A 27923-nucleotide genomic window follows, 5' to 3' on the forward strand; every position below is an offset into this window, starting at 1 on the left:
TGATTTTTTTTGTTTTGCTGAACATACCTTGAAATAAATGTATTTTTATTAAGAGGGACGACTGTGTTTTTCACTTATTTTGCCAAGTATGAATAGCACTCGTAGTGAAATCTTAGTAATTTTCCCCAGTGTGAAATACTATACAAATGCCATGTAGCTGCTAGTTCTCTGGGCTTCTATAAGCACAAATGCCATTCTTCTCTCAAAATAAATGCTTCCTTTTGGTATAAAAGGGTCCATTTAAATAAGCCTACTGTGTTTTGCAGAGTGAGATTATGGGTTATCATGGATATCCCAGTGAGGAACATCATATGAGACAGAAGATGGATACATCCTTACAAGTCTTCCGAATACCTCATGGAAGATATAATGGTGCAAGCAAAGGTAATGCAATAAAATGGCTAAATGAAACATATGAAAAAACAAATAAAAAATTGTAATTGTCTCCCACCTAAGCTTTGATTTTCTTGTTTAATATATGCAAACTGTAATTCAATTTGCTAAAAAAAAATCTACATCATTCACAAAAACAAACTTCATAAAGTTCATAAAGCTTTAATCAAAAAACTAAAGATGTTCACAACATAACAATGTAGTAGGACTGAAGCACTAGTTAATTACATAGAAACAATTTTTTTTGCATGTTCGCACCCTTTTCATCGTCAAATGAAATATTTTTCTCTCCCCAAACTACCCCCCGCCTTTCCTCTCCATACCAAGCATTCCCACCAAACTGACATTGACAGTCCACACTGCTTATTTCCTCCTCTCACTTCTGCTCATTAGCCAGCTCTAAAGTAAACAATATTTCCACCACCACATCCCATCATCTGTGTAACCTATCCCCATCATCCAGTATTACAAAACATATATAAAATATGGCAGTTAACATGGTCCTGACAATAACTCATTTATCCTTTCAATAATGGAAAAAGAAATATGAGTAACTCAATTTGTACGTTTTTATTGCCCCATCCAGAGTCACCTCATGCCACTGAATACAGTAAGAGACAACCATGCATATGCTGGACCTCAGCTTGAAAATTTGTGATATAGTAATATTGAGGAAAACAGTTGGATCCAAATATACTCCCAGATTTCAGTACTTGGCAACCATCTGACCACTGAAATCAATGCAACTTGTAACAAACTCTTTAAATCAATGGACTTACTCCATACATGGCTACATCTGGACCCAACTCAGTGCTTTTATGTTTTTTATTTTATTTATATGCGGCTTTTCTCCTGAAAATGACCCAGGGCAGCGCTCACAGATAAATCTAGTTAAAAAGAATAAGCCAATTAAAATCATCTAATTAAAACACTATAAAATTACTTGTAAACACAAAAGTTAAAAAGCAATAAATGACCACTGAGAAAGCTCTCTCTCAATCCTCACAAAGTGAGCCTATGAGGTGGGCAGGACTGGAAAAAAAGACTTCCCTTGATTACTCAGAATCCTTACATGTTTATATGGGGAGATATGGTCTTTCAGATAGACTGGATCTAACATTATAAAGCTTATCGGTTATGACCAGCACTTTGAATTGGTGCCCAGAAACGAATCGTTTCCATGTAGCAGGGAACATTGGTAGGAAGCTTCAGCTTTTCCTGCCAGCTGGCAAGATGTGGGGAAATAAATTGTGTCAACAGATTTGTAACCTAGAAAAATGTGGGCCACCCGGTCTACAGAAACTGTTTTAGTTGCAATTGCCCAAGGCATAAAGTTCTTGGGAGAGCTCAAAGCCATGAACTCTGGAAGCCCAAGCAGGCCAAATGGGCTTGGTGCCAAGAGAACAAGATATATGGTCCTTTATAATAAAAGTAATGAGGAAGGGGAACGTGGCACTGGTCCACACCGGGTACAGTAAATCTTGGCCTGATACAGACAGCCAAAATAAAAGCTGCTTCAGTCACTTTGAGATATGGTGTTTCAATGATGCATCTGTCCTAAGAGTCTGGAAGCTGCACCAAAGCTGCACTCCAGTCCTTAGGACTGGAGCTGTGGCTTTAGGTGCGGCTTTTGGACTCAGGATGCATGCATCATTGAAACACCATATCTCAAAGTGACTCGAAGCAGCTTTTATTTGGGCTGTCTGTAAAGGGCCCTTGAGTAACTAAATCATGTATAAAAGTTCATGCCAGGAACAAAAAGCTGCCTACAGGTTCAAACAAAGGGCAGGGTGGGCAATTAGTTGGCCAACTTTATGCACATTTTGCTCATGCCAAGACACATATATTGGAACATATATTATAAACGCTTATTATTATACTAGGTATTGAAAAATATACTTTGAGGGAAACGTGGCTTTGAAATATGTAACACTAAGAACATGTCGGATGGCAATCTTACATAATGGTCCAAACAGAACACAGATGGAACTTTTCCCTCACCAGAAAATATGTCCCTGGCCTGAGGGAATACTGTATGAAACATACAACTTCAATTCCCCCTCAACTTCATAAGAAATATTATATTGGCTCGACAGTACATGTATTTTTTGATAGCAGAATAGAGATATACTGTATATACTCATGTATAAGTCTAAAATTTTAGTCCAAAAATTGACCCCCAAAACCTGAGTCGACTTATGCATGGGTCAATGTAATACTGTACTTTAACTTTTATTTAAAAAGCATCCATGTTCTGGTGAAAATGAAGAGCACAATCTGTCCTGGAAGCAGATTAGGATAAGCACAAACAGTTGTGCCTGCTGAAATTTTGTAAGTTGTGTGCCATGTTTTCCTTGCTTCATTTTAGATCCTTTCTCCACATGCCCCTAAGTTTTACCCTTGACTTATCCATGGGTCATATCAAAATCCATAATTTTGGCCCAAAACCTGCCCTTGACTTATACATGAGTATATAGGGTACTGTTTAACAACTATGTACTCATATGAATACCTGTGCTTAATGGTGCTGCGCTTTGCTTTGTATCTCTCTTTTTGCTAGTGTTTTAGATACCAATGCTTTGATAAGGAAAAGGAATTATTATTAGTATTATTATTATTTATTATTATTAGGTCTTCGTCTTCCCGGCCTCGCCTCAAGGCAGGGGTCAACATGTTAATATGTACACTTTGGTTGTGAAGTGTCTGTGCTGCTCTAATATTATTTATTAATCACAGCATTGTACATAAGGGCGCTTGGTGTGGTGCTGTTCGCCTTCAAGTTGTTTCCTACATATGGCAACCCTATGGCTAATCTATCAGAGTTTCCTTGGCAAGCCTCTTCAGACGGGGTTTGCCATTGCTATCCTCTGAGGCTGAGAGTGTGTGACTTGCCCAAAGTCACCCAGTGGATGTTCCTGGTCAAACAGGGTTTGAAACTCTGCTCTCTGGAACCCTGCTCTCCAGAGTCATAGTCCATTGCTGAAACCATTACACTACACTGGCTCTTGGTTGGGGAGAATCTGCTTTGACATAGCCAAATGCTCAGTTAATAAACTGACAGTCTGTTGCTTTTAGAGACCCCTGCAAAACCTGTCAGAACCCCAATGCAGGATTTTGGACAGTGACATAACAATGAAATATTTTCTCATTTAAAACAAAGTACAGTTGTGAAACAATGATAATACATTAATTTTTAAAACAATTGAACTATCCTATTAAAACACCACTAATTTAAAGCAATATAAAAGCATAACAATGAGAATAAAAGTACAACACACAAGTTCTATTTAAAAAAAAAATCTTGGAAGTTCAAGAATAAGCTCAGTGTGCTGCTTCCTATTTTCAAGATGAGCAGAGGAAAGATGGAAGACACACTAAAGAAAATTGTGACTTACTAGTTTAATATGAAGTTCATATTTTTTTAAAAAATGCTAATTTTGACTAGCTTCCATTGATAGTTAATCAGCAAGCAGACTGTATTCAGGCCTGACTGAAAATTGGAGCCCTTCAGTAAGAACATAATCAGGCAATAAAAAGCATCTCTTACTTTTATTGTTTATAGGCTCACGGCCTTCCGTGTTTTTGCAACATGCTGTACTTGGAGACGCTTCTCACTGGATTTCAAATGAACCCAACAACAGTTTGGGTTTCATCTTAGCAGATGCTGGCTATGATGTGTGGCTTGGGAACAGCAGAGGCAACACCTACTCTTCAAATCATAAGACCTTGAAAACCCATGAGCAGAAGTTCTGGGAATTTAGGTAAGAAAACACAGAAATTGTAACACCGAATAGGAAACTGATAGTAATACTCACCTTTACATTTGTGAAAGGGATTGCTTTATGGGTCTAAGGGTGAAACTAGAAATGTTTCCCCTATATGCTACTTTCCAAGTGATTATCCTTTAACTGAAACACTTGTATTAAAAAATTCTTATTTGAAGGTATTTTTTCTTAGGAGAGTTTCTCCAGTGCATGACTCATTTAAATATTTTTTTAAAACACAATTAGGAGCCTTCAAGTTGCCCATCTAACAGTTAGCTATTGCTGTTTGCTATAATAGTCAGATGAGGTATGCTGTCAACTAGTTACAGTCATCCCCACTAACAATGGCCTTTGTTGCTATTATAGGCCCAGTACAGACTGCCAGTTTGCGGCTGCCTGGGGCCAATTCTAGGGTTCTGGAGCACGCAGCATCCACACGCTCTGGAACCCTAGCACATATGGGTGATGCCATCTTTATTCTGCCTATGATGCAGGCGTGGCACAGCGTCCGCACCTCCGGGCTCTGCACTTCCATCATGGATGCATCACAGTGTGCCAATGGCGCACTGGTGATGTCATCTGCATGCGCCAAGAAAAACTTGGTTTTTCTGGGTTATTTTTGGTCCAGAGGGACACCACATGGTTTGGCTGCTGCGGTGTCTCTCTGGAGGCATTTTGATCTGGCATTTTTCCGGCCCAAAGAGAAGCAGCAGAATGTAACTCCTTTTGGGGCCACAGCAATGGCTTTTCGGTGCTCCTGCAGCATACAGCATATGAACGCTGTGCCGCCAGAGCACCGTAATGCTGCCCACCATCTGGTCAGACAGGCAGTGTGAATTATCAGGGCATGCATCATTTACACACCATATCCCCACACCGCCCTCAAGCCAGTGCACTGTGCTGGTGTGTTCAGGCTCTAGGTTCAAGGATCTGTCAAAATGAAATTAAATCACAGGTGCAGCTGAATGGTGGCTCATTGGGTACACTGTTTTATAATTTATTTAAAAATAATAGACATCTTTAATTAATCAGGAACACTAAACTGGAAATATTTAAAATGTGTTCAAATGGTAAAACCACATTAAACATATTATCACAGTATTATTAATATTATTATTAATAATAATATTATCATCATCACCTTCTTACCTGCCTATGGATCAAGGTGGGGGGAAAGAGATAAAATAGAACACACGAGCCAGTTAAAAACACATAACATCAGTTGAAAAGAACATATATAAACAATACATATTTTAAAAATCAGTTCATACTTTAACATTCTTAATTTAAAAATAATCTGGGTAGATCTGCTAGAAAATATTGATCTTTAATGCAGTTTTAAATTCAGAGTAGGAACAAAATGCAGAATGTTCAGCGGTCGAATATCTTTCAGCAGATTGTTCTACTGTCTAAGGATGGCTGATGAAAAAGTCCTCTGGGTGACAGTTGCTAACTTAGACAAGATTGACTGGAGTAAATTTCCACCAGAGGACCAGAGGACCTCAGTATATGGGGCAGATTATATGGGAGGAGGTGATCCTTTAGGTCAGGGGTAGGCAACCTTTTGGAGCAGGGGGCCGGGTTGGTGTCCCTCAGACAAGTCGGGGGGCCGAAGCCAGGGGGTGGAGCTTCCACCCTCTGGGGCGGGGCTGCATGCTGGGGGCGGAGCTTCCACCCTCCAGGGCGGAGCCACCCTCCGGGGCGGAGCCTCCACCGAAGCCCTGCAAGGAGGAGGAGGCATGTGCCTGCCCTCTCCTCCTCGGTCCCTTTCTGGACAAACACCCCCAACCTGCATTCCAAAACACACACAACAGCACAGTTGTGCATTTCACATGGCTTTACTTAACATGGCCTCTTGCATATTTCAGAGGCTTATTCCATAACCAAACCCCTTGGGTTTAACACTTAGCATGGTTTAACATGGCTATGCATATTGAACATGTCAAGGTGGTTTCACTGTTCTTGGACCAAGTGTACTTCTCAGAAATGTGTAACTTGGTCAAGGGACTTTGGTTTTTCTTCACTGCGCATGGGTTTGTAAAAATCACAGCAATTTACATTGGCCTTGTCTCAGAGGCTTTCTGATATCAATATCACCATTAAAGAACCAAAAACACACAGAAAAGGCACTTTGGAAAGTCACACTCTCTCGGCTTTAGAAACAGTGCGCGCATGCCTCTCAAGCTGACTCATATCATTATCATTGTCATCATCATCATCATCATCACACTATCATTGTCAAAGCAAGGGAGACTTGTTAGCATTAAAAGCATACAAAACACACTTGGCAAGGTCACACTCTCTCAGCTTCTGAAACAGTAGTTGCATGCTTCTCAACCTGACTCATCATCATCACCACCACACTATCATTGGTCAAAGCAAGGGAGACTTGTTAGCATTAAAAGCACACAAACACACTGGCAAGGTCACACCTCTCAGCTTCTGAAACAGTAGTTGCATGCTCTCACCTTACCATCATCACACTCACCACACTATCATTGTCAAGCAAGGAGACTTGTTAGCATTAAAGACACACAAAACAACTTGGCAAGGTCACACCTCCAGCTTCTGAAACAGTATTGCATGCTTCTCAACCTGACTCATCATCATCACCACCACACTATCATTGTCAAAGCAAGGGAGACTGTGTTAGCATAAAAGCACACAAAACACACTTGGCAAGGTCACACTCTCTCAGCTTCTGAAACAGTAGTTGCATGCTTCCAACCTGACCTCATAATCACACACCACACTATCATTGTCAAAGCAAGGAGACTTGTTAGCATTAAAAGCACACAAAACACACTTGGCAAGGTCACACTCTCTCAGCTTCTGAAACAGTAGTTGCATGCTTCTCAACCTGACTCATCATCATCACCACCACACTATAATTGTCAAAGCAAGGGAGATTGTTAGCATTAAAAGCAACAAAACACACTTGGCAAGTCACACCTCTCTCAGCTTCTGAAACAGTAGTTGCAGCTTCTCAACCTGACATCATTCATCACCACCACACTATCATTGTCAAAGCAAGGGAGACTTGTTAGCATTAAAAGCACACAAAACACACTTGGCAAGGTCACACTCTCTCAGCTTCTGAAACAGTAGTTGCATGCTTCTCAACCAACTCATCATCATCACACCACACCTATCATGTCAAAGCAAGGGAGACTTGTTAGCATTAAAGCACACAAAAACACTTGGCAAGGTCACACTCTCTCAGCTTCTGAAACGTAGTTTGCATGCTCTCAACTGACTCATCATCATCACCACCACACTATCATGTCAAAGCAGGGAGACTTGTTAGCAGTAAAAGCACAAAAACACACTTGGCAAGTTCACACTCTCTGGCTTCAAGAACATGCCTCCATGCCCTCTCAACCTGGATGCACCACTTAGTAGGCTGTGTAACATCTCTTCCTATTTTGGAAATCAGCTATCACCAAGCACCATCCCAGCTTCCAGGAGTGCTCCACTGGCCATTTTCTCTTGGATCCAAAAAGAGCCATGTGGAGCACTCCTGGAATTGGGGATGAACTGGGCTGTATTCAGGCAGCAAATTCAGCAGCAAAAACCTTCTGATAAGATCAGGATGCCACCTGAATTAATCTTTAAACTAGATAGAGGTGAGCCGGGTTTAATAGCCAAGCAATAAGCTCCTCAGTGTATAATCCTACTTGCTGAGTTGCTACTTAATTTACTGATTGAACTTGTAAAGATTGGCAAGAAAAGTAGCACATCCCAAAATTTAAGTGTAGAATCTGTGGCGTGAATCGAACAGCCATGGGCACTGTGTGTAAAGGAACCAAAATTATCAGACTTTCTGGTACTTAACCAATAAGGTGATAATAATGTGAAGGGAGTTTGGACAGAGTGAAGTAACAATGATGCAACCTCCTAAAGCCTTGATGTCTATGGCCCGAAATGCATCATGCACAGGCCAAGTGAAGCAGCTTCCAGCCACTCTGGGGGCATGGCATTTACATGACACTTCCCCCAAAGTGGCAGAAGCCATGCCGAGGCCACACTCTGGGCCTAGAAATTTATCCTGGCCGGCATGGGTTGGGACTGCAGTGGAGGCCCCCTTTGGGAATGGGCCGTGTGGTCAGCACTGTCCCAGCCTGATTGTGGCCAGAGCAGCCAAAGGCCACTACTACAGGACAGTCTGCTTCTCTCCAGTGAGAGGCATTTGTTCAGCCTAAATTATCTTCAGATTTAGCTCTGATTGACACCCTTCTTTCAGATCTTTTGCTAAATTGTAAGAGTAATATAAGGGTCAATGATATATTCTAGACACTAGCCTTTTAAAATTAAAATTTGGATATAAATTTCCATAAAGGGTAAATGCTCTTGGGATTCCTAATGCATGAGATACATACCTTGAAAAATGTGGGTTTTGGAGGTTAGATAGGTTCTGTTGTATTATTCTAGGGAGAGAGCCATACCTCTATAGAAAATACCTTTATGTCTCCTCTTTTTCCACTCCTTTACTATCTATTCAGTTATATTAGATCCAATGGATAATGAATAAGAAGAGAAATAATAATAATTTAGACCATTTACACCAGGCACATAGAATAAACAGATTAGAAACTTTAGACAGAGCTATAGTTGAGATTCTAACAAAAGGCAGAGAGTGCTTCTACTGTAGATTGATTCTGAATTCTCTTCAGAGCCAGAAGCTGGATTCATCTTGGTGGCTTAACTAAAGTGCAGTACAGATGGCGCAAAAGCACCGTGCTCACGCCATGCTGGGTTACGGGACCACGCAACAACTGCATGGTCCCTAACCCTAGTACATAATGGCGGCGACATAATGACAGCACCCTGTGTACATGGGCGCCACCATTATGATGTAATGGATGCATAGTGTCCGCACGTCGCATCGCGCTAGTTACGTCATGAGTGTGCCATTGGCACACTCAGACGTAACTAGCATGGCAGAAAAAGAACCTGCTTTTTGCAGGTTCTTTTTCCTCCGCAGGGAAGCCATGCAGCTTGATGGCTGTGGCTTCCCTGCAGAGGAAAAACCACCACCGCTGCTCCGGACCTTCAAGCAGGTATGTACCGGGCCATAATCACCTTACAAGGCTGGAAAGCTCCAAAATACAGTTTAAGATTCAGTATAGGCAAACTTCCAACTGTGCTAGGACTCTTTTTTTAATCTAGATTTTTAAGCTTTAAACATCTATCATCTATCTATCTAAATATAAATATTTAATCTGCATCTAGCAAGTTTATTGTATTTTACTCTTAGAGCTGAACTTTTTTTTTTTACAAATGTTCCCCTTAGCAATGTTTTTAGAGAATCCCTCAATAAAACGTAGAACTGTTTGGGTTGATGTTTTCCATGTGAAAATATTCTATTTCTTTATTGCTTAGATTGCTTAGAAAGTAGTGCAGTGCAGTGCAGGCCTCAACTTGCAAGAGAAGGCCATAGGTTTAGTGCTGTTTCCAGGACCAAATTAATGTTAGGGGGCATTTGAATATTTTCTAACAAAAGAACAATTTATCAGGCGTTCCAGAACAGAACATCCTAATCTATGACACTGAAGTCATAGACGGCACAAAAGCTTGACTATAGCTACTAGAAAACATTCTTAATATTATTGTTAAGAGCCTGTGTGATTAACTATTAAGTGCCTTAAACTAGTTTATTCATACGTAAGCATATAAAAACTCATGTATAGGCTGAATGTGAGAGCTAATTGCCAATCCTCACCAAAACAGCTGATGAGGAATAATATGTTTGTTCACATGTCTTCTCTAGATGTAAAGCAGAGAACAATCTAATGTTTACAATACTGTATGCAAGGAAAGGTACTGTGTGTTCTGCTCATTCCATGTCTTAGGCTCAAAACACACTGCAGCAATAATCCAATTTGAGACTGCTTTAACTGCCCTGGTTCAGTGCTAGGGAATCCTGGGAATTGTAGTTTTTTGTGGTTCCAGAGCTCTCTGATAAAGAAGGCTCAGTGTCTCACAAAATTATAGTTCCCAGACTTCCCTAGCATTGAGCCAAGGCAGTTAAAGTGGTCTCAAACTGGATTATTTCTGCAGTGTGTTTTGGGCCTTAGCTTCTCATGTTTTGACTCATTCTGAGTTTAGCTCATTAACTTTCAGTCAGGTGTAATGATAGAAAAATGACACCAGCAATATAATGTAGACAAAATTCTAGCTAAAGTTCATTCCCCTTACCCACTTACATCTTTTTTTCAAAAACAAAAATTTAGCTCGTTTTACCCATACACACTGCAGACATTAGAGACATATACAGCACGTCTGTACCATACTCTGGCGCATCATACGCTGCTTTAACCTTACACAGAAGGTTAAGCCATGGGAAGGATAATGGGGCGCATGCAATGCTGCACGTGGGAGCACTCCCCCATTAAAACAAATGGGGTTTGAGCTTACACATTTTCCCCTATACATGGGAGGGTCCAGAACAGATCCCCCATGTACGGGGAGGGCCCACTGCACTTAGTCCCATCTAGTTTGGCCTATCATTTATTTTCTCATATAACATTGCTTTGCAATAGAACATCATATGAGAATGATTTTCTTCTGTCATCAAACCACATAACATAACCATAATGACCACTGGGTGACCTTGTGCAACTCACATGCTCTCAGCCTCAGGGGAAGGCAATGGCAAGAAAAAATCTTGCCAAGAAAACTCCATGACAGGTTGTCCTTAGGGTTACTATAAGTCAGAAACAACTTCAAAGCACACAATGACTACAAACCATAATTAGAGACTAAACTGGTAGAACCCCAAGGGTTAGAGATCCATTCCCAAAAACATCTTGTTTCATCTGTATTTCTAATTATGAAATATCTAACAAACCCACTATTATCTGGACCCATCTTTCTTTAACTGTATAATTAAAAGAAGCTGGACATAAAGATAAAGAGGCTGGTGATGGCAAGAATCAGAATAGGAAGGATGGAGAGAGAAAAAGTAAGAAGGCAAATGATAATTGAGGAATGCTTGCATGGCTCCAGAGTGTTGTATTGGCCTGGAACATTAAATATAATAGTTTTATGGGGAACTCATCCAGGTTCCCTAGACAGTTCAGTGCATCATTCTCTATAAATGTGCCAAACACTATCTTGGTAATCATAATGATGTGGAAGCTATGTTTAAACCATCATGCTAACCGTGGAATCATAAGGATGTAGTTCCTAGCTAATTTTATTGTAAAAAGAAAGGACAAGTAATTTTATCAATATTTTTTCCCTCTACAAGACAGTCTTCCAAAACTGTACTGTTTACAAAGATTATCTGCAGCTCTGGCTTTTTCTGCGCAAAATTTTCACATGGACCCATTTTCTTCAGTGAGTAACAATTTCTATGCAGGAAATAGCACTTTCTCTGCAGAAAATAATATTTCTGTGCTAAAATGCTGCGTTTTGCACAGAACTGGCACCTTGTTTTGTGTGGGTGTATATGCGTGTCTGTACAGAAAACAGCAATTTCTGCACACAGAATTTTCTTAATACTTGAATTCTTTACCAGAAGGTAATGATAGGAAAACTACATTTCTACATTTTAAAAAAGAGCAAATTTTGCACAGAAGAAGACTCGAACTGCATTGATGATGGTCAGTCCAGGATTCCCTGACACTTTTTCAATCATTTTTAAAAATATTATTGAATAGTGAGTGACACACAAATTTGGTTACAAAAGAGAATTTGAAATGGACTAATGCAACTAAAAGAGAGAGGGTGGGAAGAAGGGCAGAGAGGCTGAAGGTAGAAAGGAAGGAGAGAAATTATTAAAATCAGAGAAGGTGTTGTACCTGACTCATGACTCTCAGCTCTATACTGTAGAGTTTCTGCCGGTTCACCAGTAGAGTGTATCAAGTCAGCAACTCATACTAGTGAGGTTTTTCTGTCCCACTTCAGGAGTTGTCTCTGTGAAATGTTGGAAGGCCATGACCATCACAAGACTGCAGCTGCTTTCCCAGTATAGGAAGTTCCTAGATATCCCAGGAAGCTTATACTGTGACTGGACCAAGGCAATGAATACAGGCTGGAAACTCACAAATGAATGAGGTTCCACCATATCCCAGAGGAGGAAGTGGGAGATACAAGCGGAGAAACATCAAGGATTCTGTGGAAGGCAAAACCACTCCCAGCAACATAACCAAAAAAAAGAAAGAAAAGCCATCAAGGACCTCAGTTCAGACCCTGAAATCGTCATTCTCCGCGAAGAGAAAAGCAATGCCACAGTAATCATAAACCATACAAACAAACAAAAAATCAAAGATCTCCTGGATCCTGCAATATACAAAAAAACGGAAACAAGACCCAACCAACAAAATCACCAGGAAAACACACACCCTGGTCAAAAACTCCTCAGTTCAGCCAACCACCCAGGATCAGGGTTTTCCTCAGCAGATCACAAATTAAACAGGCACAAATCCTCCTTGCATAACTTCCCACTCTGAGGCCTTGCCATTCCACAACAGAACAATTCACAGCTTAACATGCAGATCACTCTAGGGTCACACAGTGTGTGTGTGTGTACACACACCACTCGCCTCCATGCCAGTATTCTCTGATGATACCAGCCATAGATGGCGGTGAAATGTCAGGAATAAACTCTTCTAGAAGACATCCACATAGCCCGAAAAACCCACACAAAAACTATAAGTGAGGCTGTATTTACTTATACAAGTCAGAGTATAAATAGTATACAAGGTAGAGAATGGACAGAAATGAAAAGCAGTTTCCTAATCTTTTGGCACAGATGTTTCACCTGTGCTAAAAAGCAAATATTCACAACTGAGACAGCACTACTAATAATGAAAACTGATAACAGGCTTCCTTCTCCTAAGAGAAAGAAAGCAGATGCTTAGCTTCACCTTACAGATCAGAATAAGAGCTGCATTATTCTTGCCTTTCTCATCTGTACAGGGGAAAGAGGAGGAACATTTAGTTAGCCCTCTTCCTGTACAGGTGTCCATGATTTCCCCCATGATTGCACTGCCATTTGGTAATCTACTCTTACTTTCTTTCTGGTGGATAAAAAAAATCTCAGATTATTTTGTTGAGAGCCAGATCACATTTTTCATGTAGCTTTCATTTTTCTGTACTAACTCTAGCTTAGACACTGCTAACCCAATAGACGATTAACACTTTTAAAATATTCTTACATGTATTTCTTATCTAGTTTTCATGAGATGGGATATTATGACATTCCTGCCATCATAGACTTCATCTTGAAGAAAACTGCCCAGGAACAACTATATTTTATAGGCCATTCTGAAGGCTCAACAGTAGGTAAGTTACTGGTATCATCCTTTTTGGTGAATATTTAATGTAATTTCAGGAAAGGCAATGAAACCTTTAGCACGTAAAATACAGTGGAACCTCACCTTACGCGGGAGATCCATTCCAGACTCCCCACTAAGGTGAATTCCACCTATGCTCAAGCCCCATTCCAGCTACTGTTTCTTTCTTCTTGTTGTGTTGATGGTCATGATTTTAGCTGCTTTTTAATTCTAGTATTAGTTTAGTTATATTTTTGCAGTGGTTTCACCAAGGTTGTTGTCACCCGGTTTGGCTCCAGGAAAGGGACATGCAGAATGGGCAGCAGACAGCAGCACCCTCCCTCTCTCCTGCTGCTTCATTGCTGCCCTCTCTGGCTGGCCAGCTGGACCCACTTGTTGGCCTGTGCAGCTGTGACAGACTCCAAATGAAGACCCCCCCCCCACACAGCAGCTGATGATGATCTGGGTAGCACTGCGGCCTCCAGAGGCCTTTTGCGATCTTGCATAGCTGCTCACCCAGTAACCACACTCCAAACAGAAGGAACCCCCCCCCCCCCAGAAGAGGACTCATTTCAGGCCTGGCATAGCTGCTGGGTGAACAAGAAAGGGAGCCAGTGCTCTTTCTCACTCATCTAGTAGTTGAGAGAGTCTCACCAGGTGTACCGCACCCCAAGTGTACCCACCCCCAAGTGTACCCCACCCCAGGATGTCCCCATACCTAGTGAGGCCTCTGTATTTTGTATGAGTTGAATTTTTTTTTATCTGTGTCTGTTTTTACCTTTGTAGGCAGCCTTGAGTTTTGGACTGGGAAAAAGTTGGGGAGTAATAGTGTCTTTACTTTAAAATAATCTGCTTTTTGCCTGGGTTCATCCCCCTATAAACCTAAAATCACCTCCAAACATAGTCATTTACTTGATATATCTTTCCCAGCCCACCCACCAAAAGGGCATAGCACTGAAAATAGGAACTGGAAGTGATGCAATTTCACTTCTAGTTCTCTGTTAATGTATCAGTGGTCCCATCATTTCTCTGTACACTTCACATGCTAGTTAGTGAGAGTCTTTCAATATACAATTATCTACTTGCAAAAACTGTCAGTTTCTTTGCTTAGGATGTCTTTTATTTTCTCAGGTCTCATAGCATTTTCTACTTATCCAAAACTGACTGAAAGAATCAAAGTTTTTTTTGCCCTGGCACCTGTAACCACCGTAACATTTGCTAGAACCCCCTTCACAAAACTGGCTAAGCTTTCTGAAAAAATGTTTCGTGTAAGTCTTTCTGGGTTTTCCTTCTATGACTACTGATTGCTACAACCAACAGACTATTTGTTTAAACATTGACCCCACTTTTTCTTGCAGCAAACTCAAAACAGCTTATATACCATATAATTAAAGGTCAATGGAAGTAAGTTTCCCTGACTATTTCTGTATAATTGTCACCCAGAATTCACAGATCTTAAGTGTTTAGGAAATTATTCTGCATGGGGTAGGGGTACAATTTGCACCAAGATTGTGGCAGTTTATGCAAAAAAAAAAAAGTTATGAACAAAACTTTGTTCACAGATAGTCACTTGTTTGGTGAGAAAAATCAGGGGGGCATTTTTTAAAAAAACATTTTTTTAAAATGCAATACATTTCCAGTTAACTATAGGTTTTTGTTTTTTTTTAATGCAAGATGTTTGGTGGTTTTTTTTTTAATGCATGCAGATATTCTTTGGCCAAAGTAAAATTCTGCCAAAATTTATAATAGAAAAATGCATACAAAATGTATATATTTTGAATTAGGAAAAATTATGCATTGCCGTGAATATGCACATGTTGAGGGATAGGATATTTCTCATGACCATGTACAGAAATGGAATGGAGTAAGCACGTTGGTGGGACATTCAGAAATTCAGTGAGAACAGGACCTATACACATTCACATTCTTATTCTGCTGTAGCTAATTTCCAATGCCATGTATTTCAGATCATATTCGGAAACAAAGGACTTTTTCAGTACCCTACATATCTAAGAAAGGCAGCCACTGCATTGTGTACTCATCACCCTCAATTTTGTACCAACGTTCTATTTTTCATATCAGGATATAACCCCCCCAATTTAAACATGGTAAGTGAGAATCTTTTTCCCGCCAACATTTAAGAGAAATCTGAGGGAGGCTTGTATTCAGATTCAATAGGTTTAGAATGGAATTGGAAGACATACCATACTTTCTCTGCCACTAGAGGCCTTGGTGAAGTTTCAAGACAGAAAACACTGAGCTCCATCATAAATCACTGCATTTAGAGATATTATTTTTGCTAGTAAGGATCAGCACTCTTTATTTGGTAGTTGATCACTTCAACCTTGAACTACCTAACCAGTAAAAGAAATGGACTACTTGTAGTGAACTACTTAACCAGCAAAAGAAAAATTGTGAAGCTGAAAGATACATTATTTTGGGGTTAAGTGTGGAGTAGAGATGTAAGTTTTCATTGGCCTTGATCAACTGAGCAGCAGCAAGAGCCTTCTTTTTCCTCCCAGCTGTTCCCTGTTTAATAAGTGGAATAGTGACTGAGTATTGTTTCCTTAGCAATCTTGGCATGGCCCCAGCAATGTATGCAGAAATATGATGTGATGATGGCCTGTACCATAGATATTCTTATATTCTGGCTTTAGTACATGTTTCAGGAATCCAAAATCTGTAATCCTGACTAGGAAAGATTGAGCAACCAGAGGATAGGATAGTCTAATGTGAAACATGATTTGTAGTTATTGGTATCTGGCGACCTTGTGGACGAGACATCCTCCATTGCTCTGATTAGGTCCTGAAAATTCAGGTCTGTGACCTCCCTGATTGAATGTAGCCATCTGGTCTTTTTCTCGTTCTTACTACCAGACGGTAGACACCTTCCATAGCATAATTGTCTTTTCCAATGAGTCATGCCTTCTCATGATATGGCCAAAATTTGACAGCCTCAGTCCCCCCATCTTGGCTTCCAGGGCAAGTTCAGGCTTCTCCAGCACTACATCTCAAATGAGTTGATTTTCTTCCTATCCACTTTCTTCACTGCCCATCTCTCACATCTGTATATGGTGATGGGGAACACTATGGCTTGGATGATTCCAACATTAATGCATAGTTGTATATCTTGACACTTTAGGATCTTGTTCAGTTCTTTCATAGCTGCCCTTCCCATTCCTAGTCTTCTTATTTCTTGATTGCAATCTCAATTCTGATCAATGTTTTGTCTGAAGTACAGGGAATCTTTAATTATTTCTATTTCTTCATTATCTAGGTTGAATTTATGCAGCTCCATCATGGTCATTATTTTTGTTTTCTTTATGTTCAGCAGTAAGTCTGCCGTTGCACTTCTTAAGTTTTCCTTAGTGATTGTTCCAAGTCTATAATGTTTTCCACTAGTATTAGGGCGTCATCCACATGTCATAGATTGTTGATGTTCCTTCCACCTATCTTCACTGCTCTTTTTTCTGAGTCTAAACCTGCTTTTTGTGTGATATTTTCTGCATACATGTTGAAACAGTACGGTGGTAGAATAAAGCCTTGCCTGACTCCTTTGCCAATTTCAAATACTGTGGTTATAAGAAACCCACGGACTTAAGACTTTAACATCTCATGGCCTCACCCTAGAGAATGATATGTAGCACCATCATCTGCTAAAGATGTTAACAGTACTAAACTGCCACCATGGTTGGATCTCATTTTTATTTTGACCAGCTGAAGAAAGCAGAAGCTAAAAACACTTTGCTAATACATTTATTAAGTCCTGTTTGTTATTCATGTGTGTTTTTCAATAACCATGGACTAACCAAGGAATAAACAGCAACAAATCATTCATGGGATTCCCATGAATGATTTGTTGCTGTTTATTGCACGGTTATTTCCGGGATAATGGCTCTTTAATTGCAATGTCATGCAAAAATCTTAATTGCATTCCCACAACTTTCACATGATAATCACTATTTAAACTCCCGATTTTCCCCATGTGATAAAGTCCATAGTACAATCAAGACTACTTTAGTCTATACCCGATCTCACTTTCAAAATCCTTTCAGCATTGCAGCCTTTGTTCATGCTAAAACCAAACTGCACACAGACATTTGGCACTGCCCACCAAGTACAAGCATATGGCATGCACATGGACACCCACATACAGGTTCCCTCACATCAATATAAATCCCCTTACAGTTTCATGCGTATGCACACATGTGTGTCTGTCTCCCCACTGTCACCACAGGTCAGGATAGATCAGATCTCTTGGCTGCCTAAATTAATCAGTGGAGCAGTGGCCTGAAATTAGGTGTGTGTGTGTGTGTGTGTGTGTGTGTGTGTGTGTGAGAGAGAGAGAGAGAGAGAGAGAGAGAGAGAGAGAGAGAATGGAGCATGGGACAGAGACAATGAGGAAGAAACAATAAATAAATGTGGAATCTAATTTCAAGCCACTACGCCATTGATTAATTTAGACTGCTGAGAAGTCTGATCTATCCTGATATGTGGAGAGAGGAAACAGAAAGACATGCATGAACATAGAAATGTATGGGGATAAGCCTTTAAAACTTTTTATTTATATCTCTGTGGGGAAACCTGTATGTGTATGTGCATCTCCACATGCGTACCAAATTAGGAAAAGAGATGGTGCTTGATGGGTAGTGCCAAATGTTTATGTGTGATACAGTTCTAGAGTGAACAAAAACTACAATTCTGAAAAGATTCTGAAGGTATGATAGGAGAGAGAGAGAGCAGTCCTGGTTTCATGGTTCCTTTGAAAACAGTGCTTTTTTAGTGTGAGGGGAGCCTAGTGCCACAAGGGCCCAATAATACAAGTTTTATTGGGGGAAAAACAGTACAACATAAAATCAATTTGAACTGCCTCCTTACAGAGCCCCACTTCCCTAAGACAAGCTAGTTATTAGTTACTAAAAGAAAACTCGCTTCCACACTGGATCCTGATCCTTTGCCTGATCTCTTATAGCATACTCTCCATCCTGATTTGGCAGGAAAGTCTCAATTAACCCTCTGTCATCCCACTTTTTCTGCTGCTTTTAAAACATTCCAGTTTCTCTTTCCTTCTCTGACTTTTACTCTTATCTCATTCTAGAGAATTGGTGAAGGAGGTGCGGGTTGAGCAGGTGGAGAAGGAAAGAGACAGGCAGGAGGACCCTGGGGAGGACAAGAAGGAGAGAGGTAGAGAGCCCACACAGGTGGAAGTGTCTTGGGAAGTGGGGAGATGGCCCCGAGAGTTGGGGGTGGAGCAAGGGAGCCCTTTTAGGTTGGAGGGAGAGGCACCTGGGGGGAAGAGACAACGACGCAGAGGAGGAGCTCGCGGTGAGGACGGCAGAAGAGGGAGAGGCGAGAGTTCTCCACTCCCTGGGCCAGCCATGGCTTCTTGGTGCATCACTCCATCACCGGCGGGTAGGACCTCACCACGTTGCTCACCCGGCTAGCCCTCGTTGGGAAGGTGTTTCCATCCCAGATTGGGACAGACCGGCCCTAGACTTCCGGGAGCGGAGGAAATTTGGTGGAAGTGTAAGGAAAGGCGCCTCCAGAGAGACACACGGACCCCTGATAGGGCTCAAGCGGAGGTGGAAGCAGCAGAGAGAGCCTTCAGACCCCTTCGGGCAGGGGCTCCGGAAGAAGAGCGGGCCCCACGTTGTTATGCCCAGATCTGAGAGCATGTAGTGGAAATCTCCCTCCCAGTGGACTTATTCAGAGTAGGGCTGATACAGACAAAGAGACACCAAATTTGGTTTTAGACACTATGCATGTAACATTTATTGAGATACATAGACATAACAAATACAAGTACCAAGAGAGCTCTCACACACACCATTCATACAATACTCACAAACACAGATGGCACTTCACTGAAGCCATTGATCAGGCATCTTCATGAAGGCGTGGGAGCCCTGTTGCCGCGGATCCAGGAGCACACCTCTGGTTTGGAAAGCTCTCTTTTTTAAGGCTTTCTGCTTCTCTACTTCCAATGTCCACCGCCCTTTGGCCTTCAGACAGAAATTTCCTTGATTGATGAGTTCTCTACATGTCAGTCCATGTCCAAACATTCTGTAACTTCTTGCAGTTCGTACCAACCCTTGGATGGAATGTCCTTTCCTTATCTATAACTCTTGGCAGCTACATCTTGGTTTTCATAGATGCACCATCACCTCACCAACAGGTTCAAAAATCCTTGCTTCCCTTGCCAGGTAACTCCCATATCATGCATTGCGAATCTCCATTTTGTTCAGTCTTCTAGTGCCAATTTTCACTCATAAAACCATCCATTCCTCACAACATGGAGTGGAATAGAAGAGGACTGTGGAGAGGGATAGTGAGGTCACTGGTCCCTACTCCTTTTCAGACTATTCTGAAGTTTTGTCACCGGAGAGGCATGCCTAGTTTGTTTGAGTTATTAAAATCACTGTTATGTTGAAAGCATCACCCTTACGACTTCTAAATAGTTCGTTTTCCCATGAAGTGGGAACATGGACCTCAAAGGAGGCCTTCCCAAGGTTGGACCACCAACTCCGCCCACACTCATCTTAGCTCAGTTTATGGAAACTGAGTTCAAAACAAAAGAGTAGTTTGTACTCAGTTACCTCAGCAGTGGGAGAGGAGAGTGGAGGAAGCAGAATCGTCCCCTTTTCCAGTTTTGTCATTGTTGTTGTGTGCCTTTGAGTTAGGTTTTTTGGGTTTTTTTGTTTGTTTCGGTAAGATTTGTTCAGAAGAGGTTTGCTATTGCCTTCTTCTAAGGCTCAGAGCACCTGACATGCCCAAAGTCACCCAGTGGGATTCATGTCTGAGTTGGGAATTAAATACTGGTCTCCAGAGTCAAACACTGAAACCACTACAACACGAAAAGCAAAGCACTGCAGCTTCATCTAGCTCATCTCTTTTTCCTCTTTAATAACTTTTGCCATCTTGACCACATTTTGATATCTCTTAGCCACATATATCCCATTTTTCATCTATTAAATGCTGGAGAATATGTTGTAATCAGAATTATGTTGGGAAACCAAAACAGCCATCTGATTCTCCGCCGTCACTGCTGCTATCTGCCTGCCTCCATATGCATTTTTTTTGCATATAAATATGCCACATATTTTCTTGGTTTGGCTTGAAGCTGTTCTGATCAGAGTGGAAAGACAAAGAAGGTGCTATGTGCTTGCAGGCACAACTCCAGGTTTGGCTGCACATATGCAGCAAGAGCAATTTTGTTGTTGTGTGCCTTCAAGTCGTTTCTGATTTAAGGCAAACCTTTCATTGGCTGAGAGTATGTGACTTGCCCCATGTCATTCAGTGGGTTTTTCATGGCCAAGCTGGGAATCGAACCCTGGTCTCCAGAGTCCTACTCCAACGCCCAAACCATTATGCCATGCTGGCTCTCAGCAAGAGCTTAGTTCCTTCTTACTGCATCTGGGCCAAGACCAAGTGGCACTCAGGGATCTCACTTAGAGGAAGCTCAGAATTTTCTGTGTCCTGTTTGTGAGGCCTGTTTGTGAATTTCCAAATAATTCCTTCCACTGTTCCTTAGGAAACAACAGATAGACCTGACTTTAAAGTAAATTCATTCCTCTCTTCCTCCTCCCTGACTTTTAAATATCTTAGCTGATGAAGAGATCTGAATACAGTATCTCAAATGTTTTCACCCTCCTTTGTTCCTTTTTGATTTGTCTAATAAAGTTATTGCCACAATATGGATTTATAATCCAATAAAATGCTTTTGAATTCTAGTTAGGCAATATGTTCTATTCCTTAAGACATATTATGATTACCAAATGTTTTATTTCAGAGCCGGCTTGATATGTATATAGCACATAATCCCGCAGGAACATCTGTACAGAATGGTCTTCATTGGCGCCAGGTATATTGACTTTTCATATATTCTATATTCATGATTTGAATCCACCTTCACTCATACACAGATTCAGTGTTCTTGTTATATGCCCTCGAGTCAACTTCAGTTTATGATAATTCTATCTTGGGGGTTTTCTTGGCAAGATTTGTTCCAAGGAGGTTGCTATTGCCTTCTTCTGAGGCCCAAAGTGTGTGGCTTGCTGACGATCACCCACTCGTTTTCCATGGCTCTGTGAGGATTTCAAGCCTAATTTCCTGTACTCCTAGTCCAGCACTCAAATCACTATCCAACACTGGCTATTACAATAGACCGACTCAGTTTGATGGAATGCATATTAGCCATTGATATTAATAGGTCTACTGTAAGGACAACTAATTCTGGATCCAACCCTATATGTTTATTAAAGCATCCATGCATAGCAGAAAAGAATAAGTATTAATATTAATAAATTAATTAATTTTCAATTCAATTCATATTCTTGAAGTATGAAAAGGAGCTAATTTACACACATCTCAATCCCATTGGAATAAATAAAATTAGTCATGTATTTTTTTCATTAATGGAGAAGGAAAACATCTTATCATGGGTTGATCCTTCTCATTTCTCTGGTAGACAGAAAACTGACTTAGAGGGAGTCACCACCAGGGGAGCAACCCCCACCATTGTGTTGTTGTTGTTGTTGTTGTTGTTGTTGTTGTGTGCCTTCAAGTCATTTCTGTCTTATAGCAATCCTAAAGTGAACATATCAGGGAGTTTTTTGGCAAGATTTGTTCAGAGGAGGTTTGCCATTGCCTTCCCCTGAGGCTGAGAGCATGTCTCTTGCCCAAGGTTATCCAGTAGATTTCATGGCATCCTTCAGTCTATTTCCTGTCTCAGCTTTGTCTAAGCTGTGTTTTCCTTTTTCCACTCATTCCTTTGCTTTATTTTAAAGACTTTAATCTTTCTATCTTTCCTATATTTATAATCTGCTTTCTCCCACCTATAAAAACAACATTCTTTAGCCTTTTTTCTAAACCTTTGTCTTTCTAACCTTTTCTGTGGAGGCAAGGCCAGGCAGGGAGTGACAGCAAAGAAGTGGTACTGTGAGATGGATTAATTCTGGGGTCATGAAAATGGTGGGGATGCAGGAGGGTCTCAAAAGTGGTTCTCTCATCCTTGCAGCATGCCTACCCTACCCTTGCCATAGGGATCCTATGTTTTTTGGGGGGGAACATTTGAATATCTACATGGGGCTACCCTTGTGCTTAGTTCAGAACCTTCAGTTAATATAGAATATGGCAGCCAGGTTGGTCACCGGAAAATCTAGGAGTGACCACATAACACCCATGTTAAAGTCATTCCACTGGCTACCTATTGGATTCCGGGTACAGTACAAGGTGTTGGTTATCACCTTTAAAGCCCTACATGGCTTGGGTCCAACCTATCTGAGGGATCACCTACTTCCATATAGAAGATTTTCACACAGCATCGCTATATCGTTCCTTTAACGTCCCAAAGTGTAGTGGAATCGTCATAACAGATAGACGATTCCAAAAGATTTTCACATGAGGCTGTTAGTGTTCTTAAAACGTTGATATATCAGAATTCAGCAATAAATGATTACAAAACGATTTCAAAACAGTTGAATTGCTGAAATTCTGATATATCAACGTTTTAAGAACACTAACAGCCTCATGTGAAAATCTTTTGGAATCGTCTATCTGTTATGACGATTCCACTACACTTTGAGACGTTAAAGGAACGATATAGCGATGCCGTGTGAAAATCTTCATAATCCACCCCACACTCTCAGGTCCTCTGGGAGGAACTTATTGCAGCCAATAAAGACCAGACTAACTGCAACCTCCTAGAGGACATTTTCCACAGCTGCTCCCAGACTGTGGAATGGCTTGCCAGAAGAGATCCATCAAATCACATGCTTAGACAGCTTTAAAAAAGCTATTAAGATGGATCTCTTCCAGCAGGCCTTCCCTGAATAGAATGACTCAGCTATGAATAAATTCTCCCCCTTTTATATAGTATGCCACTACTTTGCCTATTGGACTATTGGGCTGTTAACAATAGTCTATTTTAACAGATCAATTTTAATTGTATTATGTTTAATTCTTTTTTTAAAGAGGGGGTATTAGATATTATATTGTATGCATATCATGTATTGTATATTGGTGCTGTTTTAACATGTAAGCTGCTTTGATTGTCCTGCATCAGAAAAGCGGGATAAAAATAAAAGTTTTATTATTATTATTATTATTATTATTATTATTATTATTATTGTTATTGTTACAGTGGGCCCATATTATGCGCAGGTGTGCCATATGGAGCTTCCAGCATATGCTGGAAGCTGCACCAGAAAACTCCTCTTGCACCCTGGAAGAAGTAATGGGGGGCGCATCCACAGCATGCATGCCCCAGTGCGCCGCAGGCACAAGCCCCATTACTTCTAATGGGGCTCAAGCATATATTTTTTCCCTTATGTGGTGGGGTCCAGAATGCATCCTCATGTTGGAGAAGGGCGTGCTGTATGTCTATCCACTGGTAGGTTCATGGGTCTTGAAATAAACACAGTGCCCTCTGTCCCTCTCTCAAAAAGAGGAGGAGCAACCAAAATGAAAAGGCAGAAAGACCACAGAGTCATGGCATGTTCGGAAGAGGGAGATCCCTCTATCCTTGACCAAATGCACGCTGCTGCATACAACAGCCCCAGCAAGGGGTTTGGGTGGTGAGATGGTGAACCCACATTTGCACTCTGCTACCACATGGATGTTTTTTAATCAGAAGAAGCTTTCTTTGGAAGATGTGTATTCTAGTTTAGTTTGTGGTTCTCACATAAGTGATATGCCTCAGTTCACTCACCCATCGATTGGGGAGCTTTGGTATGCCCCATGATAGGATGGTGCCCCCTCCATTGCTGGAAAAAGGAACATTGTTTCTTACCTATGAGATGTTGCTTTTCAGCAATGGAGGTGGAAACATGGTGTCTACTGAGAACTGAGGGGGCTGTTTCCTTTGGCTCTGCAAGGGTGGTTGTAAGTTACAGTAGTTTGAGTTTGAGTTTCTAGTAGTTTCTGTCCATTATACTTTCATTTTGCATCAAGTACTTTCTTACTTTGTTTTGTAACTTCGGATGTAATATGGACTGAGGGATGGTGTGGGTTGCTTTCCCTGGTGGTGACTTCTTCCAAGACTGTTTTCTGCCTACCAGAGCAATGAGAGGAATCAACTCAAGATAGGATGTTTCCACCTCTATCATTGAAAAGAAACCTCTCACAGGTAAAAAGCAATGTTCCTATCTTACCTATTATTGCTTCCCATCTCCATCCAAGGAAGCTGTATTGGTTTTAAATCAATGCCTGTCATCATTAATGGATAGGATGGGGAAAACAAATTGAAACTTAATTGAGGCAAGACAGAGGTGCTCTTCTTCAATCAAAAGATGCATCAAGTAACAGAGATTAAGTCTGTAGTGAATGGATTTACATTGCCCCTGAAGTTTGAAGTCTGCTGCTCAGGTATTCTCTGGACTCAACCCTGAGCTTAGAAGCTCAGGTCTCCTCACCAGGAGAGTTTTTGCATGGTTAAGGTTTGTGAACCAGTAGCACCTATTTCTAGAGACGCTGGATCTGGACCAAGGAACACATGCCTTAGTTGCATCACATTAGGATTACTGTAATACTCTCTATGTGAGGCTGCCTTTGAAGTGTGTTTAGAAACTTCAGCTGTGTCAAAGTGGGTTTGGCTACAGGAAGCACATCACTTCTTTGTTACAACAGTGCCACTGGCTGCTGGTTTGTTTCTGGGCACAATTCAAAGTGCTGGCTTTGATTTATAATGCCCAATATGGCTCAGTCCCAGGATATCAGGAGGAGTATGTGCTTCAGTATAAATCTGGTTATTTCTTGGTATCCTGGGGAGGCCCTTCTCCCTGACCATGACTCTCACAATATACCTGGTGGGAACATGGGAAAGGTTTTTCTTGGTGGTTCCTCCCACACTCTGGAATTCTCTCTCTGGATAGATTAGAATGGCAGCCTCCTTTCTATCTTTATGGAAGCAGGTGATGACTTTGGGTGCACCCAGACTGATTGAAAAGTCCCCGATTTTGTCGCTGGGCTTTTCAATTTTATATTGGGTTAAACTAAACCAAAACATGGAGCTGGTATTAAAAAGTCTCTGATTGTACCAGGGGTTGACAGGAAATATTTTTGCATAAACAAAATGCATATGAGTCTCCAAAATAAAATCAGAAAAAATGGGGACATAATCTGAGTGTTCTGGTCTTTTTATTCTGTCTCAATGTGCCCATTTTTGTTTTAGCAGAGCTTTGAAGACTGACAGCTTAAGGTGAATGGGTCTTGCATAATATGCTGTATTGTCTAGTTGTCACTTTCTTATGAATGTTATGTTTTTAATTTTATTGATACTTTAATAGTCTTTTTAACTTTGATATGAGATACTTTTTAAGCTATGTTTGTTTTAACTGGTGTAAACTGCCTTGCATCCCAAGCATGGGGAAAAGGTGGGTGATAAAGAAATAGGAGGGGGGGAAGTTTCTTTTATTTCACTGAAATTAAAGTATGACTAATATAGTTTAGCTCAGCCTCTATGTGAATACTGAAGGTGTAATGTTTCACTAATTTCAAGCATGGAATGAGTAATTTTTACATGTCTTTATTTATTTATTTCTCAGAACACAGCATTCTCTACACAGGAAACAGCATTTCTAGAATAGAACATAACAGAAACTGAATTGCAAAGATTGTCAAGATGAGACTGAGAGAGTGTGACTTGCCTAAGGTCACCCAGTAGATTTCCATGGTTGAGGAGAGATTCAAACTCTCCAAATGTCATAGTTCAATGCTCAGGCCACTACACAACACCCTAGTAAATACCAATTATTATAAAACACTAACCACAATTCTATAAACTTTTTAACTCTAGATTCGTAATTCAAAGCTGTTTCAAGCATATGACTATGGATCCACAGAAAAGAATAAGAAAAAGTACAATCAGGTAGGACAGTAAAAAAAAAGGTATTATACAAAATAGTTAGATGCTATCCAGGACTAAACAGACCAGGCCATGACTCTCTGTGGAATTCTGACTGCCCATAATGTTTATAATCCCAGGCTGATGCATCTTGAAGGAGGTTGCTGACTAGTCCATTCTGGCAAATTATATGATGCCCCAGTGGGGTAGCCATGTCAATCTGTTACGGCAAAAATCAGAGAAGTGACACCTTAAAGACATAGATCTGGTCCAAAGAGCTGCAGCCAAGTTGTTAACTGGAGCTGGCTACAGAAAGTGTACAACTCTCTTGTTTCGACAGCTCCACTGTCTGCCAGTCTATTTCCAGGCACAATTCAAAGTGCTGGTTTTGACCTATAAAACCCTATACAACTTGGGTCCAGGTTATTTGAAGGACCGTATCTCCCCGTATGAGCCCACTAGAGTCTTGAGATCATCTGGAGAAGCCCTTCTCTCTGTCCCATCACTCTCTCAGGCACGTTTGGTGGGAACAAGATAGAGGGCCTTCTCAGTGGCTGCTCACAAGCTTTGGAGCTCCATCCCTACTATCCATCCAGTGCCAGTGAATATGTTTTTGTGCAGTCAGGCATTTTAAGCTGATAAGGGCTGGGTTTTAAATGTTGTGCAATATAAATTTTAAAGTGTGTGTTTTTAACATGTTACATTTTAATCTTTAACTGTTTTAACTCTTGGAATTGTTTAATCTTTTTAAATTTTATATTTATATATTTTAATGTTTTACTGTTTTTAAATTGTATTGTTTTATATTGTTGTTTGCCACTTTGAGTCCCTACAGTGGGAGAAAGGCGGGATATAAGATAATGATAATAATAATAATAACTACATCACACAGTTATATTAAATTCACACTGAATTTATCACACAGAATTATGTTGAATTCATACTGTGGCAAGGGAGCTTTATTTTGGATCTGCCCAAGGAAAGATCCCAAGAAATATTAGTTCAAGCATCTTCTAATTGTGCATATCTACATGTTTATGACAGCCACAAGCTATTCAAAGGGCATGCAGAACAAACAAATACAGTAGGCTGTTATTCTTCTTATACACCTGAATATAAGGAGAACAAACACATAGAGGGTGACTACAAATGTATGCTACACACATACATACAATTTTGTCAGCTCGAAATATTTCTATAAGAAATTTTTAGTGATGCAAAAATGCCTATTTTGTTATATATTTGAAAATCTAGCAATGTCAAACCCTTGTTTTTCCCCCAGACAACACCTTTAATCTACAAACTAGAAGATATAAAAATCCCCCTTGCCATGTGGACTGGTGGGCAAGATTTCTTTGCAGATTCAAGAGATATAGCAATGTTGTCCTCACGGATAAGTAACCTTATTTATCAAAAGCATATTCCTGAATGGCAACATCTAGATTTTGTATGGGGGCTTGATGCACCAGAGAAAATGTACATGGAGATCATTGACATTATGAAGGCATATCTATAATTCCAATAAGAACTGTTAAGAAGTTTTCATCAATAACTACATGTACACAGAAATGAAAAGTGTATAATACTACACAATATTATTTTAAAACCAAAGTGAATTAGACCTCATTTACGTAATGAATAAAT

General features: G+C 40.5%; 1 protein-coding gene across 1 annotated transcript; it reads left to right on the plus strand.

The window, feature by feature from the left end:
• The first annotated feature begins 312 nt into the window (after positions 1 to 312).
• On the plus strand, positions 313 to 27923 carry LOC121927011 (lipase member M-like). Its single transcript, XM_042460478.1, has 7 exons — positions 313 to 384; positions 3956 to 4154; positions 13339 to 13448; positions 14570 to 14706; positions 15406 to 15546; positions 21228 to 21299; positions 27562 to 27923. The coding sequence occupies exons 1-7, from the start codon at positions 324 to 326 to the stop codon at positions 27793 to 27795; spliced, it is 954 nt and encodes a 317-aa protein (XP_042316412.1). The 5' UTR covers positions 313 to 323; the 3' UTR covers positions 27796 to 27923.

This window comes from Sceloporus undulatus, chromosome 3 (genome assembly GCF_019175285.1).
Source record: "Sceloporus undulatus isolate JIND9_A2432 ecotype Alabama chromosome 3, SceUnd_v1.1, whole genome shotgun sequence".
In the NCBI taxonomy this organism is placed as follows: Eukaryota; Metazoa; Chordata; class Lepidosauria; order Squamata; family Phrynosomatidae; genus Sceloporus; species Sceloporus undulatus.